This window comes from Gekko japonicus, unplaced genomic scaffold (genome assembly GCF_001447785.1).
Source record: "Gekko japonicus isolate JY-2015 unplaced genomic scaffold, Gekko_japonicus_V1.1 scaffold1187, whole genome shotgun sequence".
NCBI lineage: Eukaryota > Metazoa > Chordata > Lepidosauria > Squamata > Gekkonidae > Gekko > Gekko japonicus.
The window spans coordinates 290,254-296,020 of record NW_015165860.1 but is presented as its reverse complement, the minus strand read 5'-3'; the positions used below and the strand labels follow the sequence as shown (position 1 = coordinate 296,020).

Sequence of the window (5,767 nt, the reverse complement as noted above, 5' to 3'; positions counted from 1 at the left end):
GGAAAAGAGGAAATAGTGTGGGGAGGGGGGTACTGGGGAAAGTGAGGCACTCCTCACAAGTCCTTGAGGGTTCTCGGCCAGGCAAGTGGGCCTGGCTCAGTGGCCAGCACCACACAACTGGACCATGGTTTTCCTAGGCAGAGGTGGATGGGGAGCAGGGGGGAGGGAAAGCTTAAGACAGAGGGGCAGATAAAGGGGGAAGAAGGGTCAAGGAGAGAGTGAACACAGCCAATTGGGAGCAAGGGTTGGATTGTTAGATCCTTATGCGGGAGAAGAGGGATTGGACAGCTCAGTGGGGCCTCACCCAGAAGGGGAAGACTTAAGCAGGGAGCTCAAGGCTGGCTGGGGAGAAAGAGCGTGGGAGAGAGACCCAGAGGGCCAGAGAAAACAAAGGGGAACCTGCGAGCAGGAGAGAGGGACTTGGGTTATCTGCCAGCCCCCCTCCTCTTACATCATCTGAGGCCACTGCCAAGCTCCCTAGGGTAAAAGTCGCTCCCTGAAGGACTCTGCGGCACCAAGCTGGCACCCTGCAGACCCAGGAACAGACATCCAGGTTAGGAAATTCCTAGAGATTTGGGAGTTGGAGGTTGTGGTGGGTGGGGTTTGAGGAGCGGAAGGACCTCATAGGGGTATAAGGCCATAGACTCCACTCTCCAAAGCAGCCATTTCCTTTAGGGGAACTAGGGGTGCCAACCTCCAGGTGGAGGCTGGAGATCACCCAGAATTACAACTGCTTTCCAGATGACAGAGACCAGTTCTCCTGGAGAAAATGGCTGCTTTGGATGGTTGAGTCTCTGGCATTATACCCTGTGGAGGACACTTCCCTCAAAGCTCCACCCCCAAATCTCCAGGAACTTCCCAACTTGGAGCTGGCAACCCTAAGGGGAACTGATCTATGTAGCTGGGAGATCCATTGAAATGCCAAGAGATCTCCAGGCTGGCAACCATAGAAGGAGAGAAGGAAGCAGGAAAAGGGGAGATGCTATGGGGCTTTCAGGAGAGGGAAAGAAGAAATAGCTAGGAAGGGGGAAGTAAGATGCCTCCTGCAAGTCTTTGTGGGTCCTTGATAACAACGGTCTGTATGATCCATGAAGATTAAAATTGCATTACATTTTATCAAAGCATACAGTGGTAACAAGGAGAAGAAACCAATGCAAATGAACAGAAGAGAAGGAAGGTGTGCCAGACACACACACACACACACACACACACACACACACACACAAAGAAGCGTACTTTACAAATTTGGAAATCAAAATGGCACAATGGGGCATTTCTAAGACATTGTTTTTTTTCTGGAAATCAGGCCAGGTAATTCACAACTTCAGATAATTTACATAGTCCAGGCGGGGAAATGGAGGAAGAGGATTTCAGAAGTATCACCATGCGAATTGCACCAGAACTATCCAAACATATTTTGTCTGAATTGCATCGGACTAAGGGGCAGATCAGATTGATGTCAGGCATGCTAGATTAGAGGCTACTGAGATGGCAAGTCTGTTCAGCTCTTTATAGCATAACTAGGAATAAGGCCCATTGTGGAAATAAATAGAACGAGCTCTAGAAAGAGGCTCTCGGTGGGTACTCCAGCAGTCAGTGTCAATTTGTTGTGGTGACCTCAGCAGGGTATAATGACACAGAGTCCACCGTTTTCTCCAGGGGAACTGACCCCTGCCATCTGAAGAGCAGTTGTAATTCTGAGTGATCTCCAGCCCTCATCTGGAGATTGGCAACAATGGTTCCCCAGGTGGAAATGGCTGGTTTGGAGGGTGACGTCTATGGCAGTGTACCTGTCTGAAGTTCCACCCCTCCTCAAACCCCACCCTCTCCAGGCTCTACCCCTCAAATCTCCAGGAATTTCCCAACCTGGAGTTGGCAACCCTATCTCCTTCCCAGCCAACCATCAGCCTACCTTTATCTGCCCCTCTGACTTCAGCTTTCCATCCCCCCCCTCCTGCAGCCTCTACCTAGGAAAAATACAGTCTTCCTCCACAGTGGAGACCCAAGCAAGAGGGAAGTGACCTCAGCAGGGTATAATGACACAGAGTCCACCCTGCAAAGCAGCCATTTTCTCCAGGGGAACTGATCTCTATCATCTGGAGAGCAGTTTTAATTCTGAGTGATCTCCAACCTTCACCTGGAGATTGGCAGCAATGGTTCCCCAGGAGAAAATAACTGCTTTGGAGGGTGGACTCTATGACATTCTATTCAGCTGAGGTCTCTCCCTTCCCCCAAACTCTGGCTTCTGTAGACTCCACCATAAAATCTCCAGGAATTTCCCAACCAGGAGCTGGCAACCCCAGTCAGGACTGGCCCCAATGAGTTCCCCACAAAGGCCAAAGTAGGTCTGCCTTTTTACTGACAGAGCCAAGCTTGGTTGCCTAGCAACAGCCATTGAGGGGAAAGTTAGCTCCACAGTAGGAGGAGAAGGGAATGGTTTGACAGCCGGTGTCCCACCTCAGTAGCCAGCCAGCCACAGAGGAGCCAAGCAGGAGAAGCATCTTCATCAGGAGAGACAGCCATTTTGGCAGTTTATTCTGACAGGGAAGAGTGTTTAAACTGGCAGTGGGTGGGTGAGAGGAGCAGACCCAACACCCAGTCAATGGCATGTGAATACTCTTGAGAAGCAGTTGATGGGCCAGTGGCTGATGGAGCGCACAGCACAGCCAGTGGGAGAGCCGGAAAGTGCCAATATGCTGGGCTTTTATATATGTGTAGGATAAAAGCAAAGGGGGTGGAGGTCCCGCCGCAAGGAGGCTGGACCCTAAACTTTGACAGAGGAGGAAAAGAGAAACAAATATAAAAGGAACTTTGGGAGGGAAACAAATAAAAGGGACTGCCGAGGAAATGGAACGGAGTTCTACACATAAGGGGCAGCAGGGGTGGGGGTCATTTAGGGTCCCAAGAAATCTGTGGGGCTCTATACCCCCAGTGGAGACCAAGGTGGCTTACATTCTCCTATCCTCCATTTTATCTTCACAACAACCCTGGTGAGGTAAGTTAGGCTGAGAGTCTGTGTCTGACCCAAGGTCACCCAGCCAGCTTCCAGGGCAGGACTGGGGAGGGATTCAAACCTGGGTCTCCCAGATCTTAGCCGCACACTCTGACTGCTACACCACACTGGCTCTCCTCATAAGGCCAATTCCCAGCATAAAGGGCAGCCATGGAGAATAAGAACATCAAAAGAGCCCTGCTGGATTCGAACAATGATCCATCTAGTCCAGCATCCTGTCTCACATGATGGCCAACCTGTTCCTCTGGAGGGCCAACAACAGGGCAGAGAGGCCGGGGCCTTCCCCTGAAGATGCCTCCTACCACTGGTATTCAGAAGCTGACTGCCTCTGTATGTGGAGGTTCCCCTAGGTCACCAAGGCTAGTAGCCACTGTTAGACTTATCCTCCATGAATCTATCTAATCCCCTTTGAAAACTGTCTATTCCTGTGGCCATCACTACATCCTCAGGCAGCGAATTCTACATTTTAATCACTCTCTGTGTAAAGTAGTATTTCCTTTTTTCTGTCCTGAACCTACTGCCCCTCAGTCTCATTGGATGTCCTTGAGTTCTAGTATTTTGGGACAGGGAGGAAAATTTCTCTGTGTCTGCTCTCTCCACCCCGAAATCAGAATAGTCTCAAAATGAGAATAGCCAACGTTTACTTCTGGAATGATTTGTTTCTGGTTGAAATGACCTGCTCAGGATTTGCAAAGGTACTGTGCCCCCCCCCCCCCGTAAACCAACATGTTCTACATGTTTAACTGGTTACCCCATTAGTCTCTCAATGTCTGCAGGAAGTCACCTAACAGGTTCCCCAAGGCAAATAAATATGCAGTCCGTCAATCACTCTGCATATTAAGAATGCCTTCTCTTTGACCCATGAGAAGAGCATGCTAGGCCTCCGCCCTGCCCTCAGTGACGGTTTTCTTTCTTCATTTATCTCTTGCGTTACAGATCTTTGGACTTGCTCTGAAGGTGAACCCAAAATGTGGCTCCTGGAGAAGATCAGAGGCTCAGTGGAGAACGGAGGGGCTCGAGCCAGTGAGTCTGGGGACAAGCAGTCGAAGGGTCCCTTGTACAGCAACGTCCTGACCCCGGATAAGATCCCCGATTTCTTCATCCCCCCGAAGCTTCCGATGGTGCCTCCAGAGGCAGAGGGGGCAGAAGGGAAGGCCAAGCCCAACTTGGGCACCTCGGCCTCGGAGCAGAACCTCTCGGCCCGCAAGGCCCAGCGCAGCCCCCGGTTGCCGGTGAAGGCCGCTTCGGAGAGCAAGAACCTCCTGAAGGCTGCCAGTCGGCACATCATCCAGATCGAGAGTGCGGACGAGTGGGTGTCGGAGGAAGACTTCAGCACCAATGCGGACCCCCAGTCCCAGACGGCCATGTCACTGCCATACGTGCCCAAAGCCCAGACCTCGTACGGCTTCGCGACGCTCATGGAGAGCCCGCATACGCGGCGCAAGGAGTCCCTCTTCCACAGCGAGCACACCAGCCTGTGCCCCTCCCAGTCCTCCTCGCCCAGCTCCCAGAGGAAGTCTGGCGGGAGCAAGACCAACGGGGAGAGCGCCCACCTCAACCCTTCCGATATCAACATGTCGCTCATGAACCCGTACCGCTACTTCAGTGGCGGGGAAAGCGACACCTGCTCGTCCGCCGAATCGTCCCCCTTTGGCTCGCCGTTGCTCTCCAGGTCGGTGTCCCTCCTCAAGATCTTCAGCCAGGAGAGCCAGTCGAAGGTCATCAAGCTGAAGCATTCGGTAGCCCGGAACAGTTCCCTTTCCACGGACGACAGTTCCGCCGACACCAGCCCCAGCTCACAGCGGCGCATGCGCTCCGCCACCCCTCCGTCCGGGGGCGCGGCCGGGGGTGTGCAGCAGCAGCCTCTGGCCCCTGCCGACCCCCAAGACCGGCTCCACAAAGAACACACGATCCGTTTGAGCAAAGGGGGCACCATGCGCCTCGTGGTGGAGTACAACCCTTCCAACGCCCGCCTGCGGGTACGCATTGTCACCGCGGAAAACCTCTACGACAAGCACTGCGACGCGCGGAGCATTAACTGCTGCGTGGCTCTCTACCTGAACCCCGGGAAGCTGCAGAAGCAACGGAGCACCATCATCAAGAACAGCCGCAACCCGGTCTTCAATGAGGATTTTTTCTTTGACGGCCTGGGAGCCGGCAATGTCAGGAAAATGTCCCTCAAAGTCAAGGTGGTGAACAAGGGCAGCAGCCTCAAGAGGGACACGCTGATGGGTGAGAAGGAGCTCCGCCTCACCTCCTTGCTCCCTTTTTTATAAACCTCTCTGGGACAACCTCCAGTCACGCCTGTCCCTTGATGGCCCCTTCCCCCGCCCATAGAGGAGAAGGCTTGGCGATGGCCAATCTGTGTCCCCCCAAATGGTCATTGCATGTATGGGGTGGGGAGGGTGCAGCATCTCCGCATCTTTGGATGGCATCTCAGAAGCCCTTTCTTGCGGAAGATGGCCTCCCTCTCTGCCGGGGGAGCCCTTGGCCCACGTACATCAGGAGAAGGCCTGTTGGCTTCTGCAGGCAAGCCCCCATTGAGGGAGAGCATGGAGGGGAGGAGAGGGGGCCCTTAAATCTAGTTGTCCCGGGAGTGGGAGGCGGGTGCATGCCTATACCACGTGTACGTCCCCTCCTGGCTTCCCCGGGAATGCATGCAAGGAGGCAGACCAGCCTTCCCCTTTTGAGACTGCATGCTTCTTGTGCCTGAACATGCCTCCTCCCGCCACACCCAAACAATCCCGGGGGGGG

The 5,767-nt window shown here is 53.6% G+C and overlaps 1 protein-coding gene across 1 annotated transcript in view; it reads left to right on the top strand.

Annotated features, from left to right (window-relative positions):
- C2CD4C (C2 calcium-dependent domain containing 4C) overlaps positions 1-5,289 on the top strand; it is a 12,723-nt gene extending 7,434 nt beyond the window's left edge. The window contains exon 2 of the mRNA XM_015411225.1: positions 3,950-5,289. Coding sequence (XP_015266711.1) covers positions 3,982-5,289 — 1,308 coding nt within the window. The 5' untranslated portion in view covers positions 3,950-3,981. The remainder of the gene's footprint in view (positions 1-3,949) is intronic.
- The last annotated feature ends 478 nt before the right edge of the window (positions 5,290-5,767 follow it).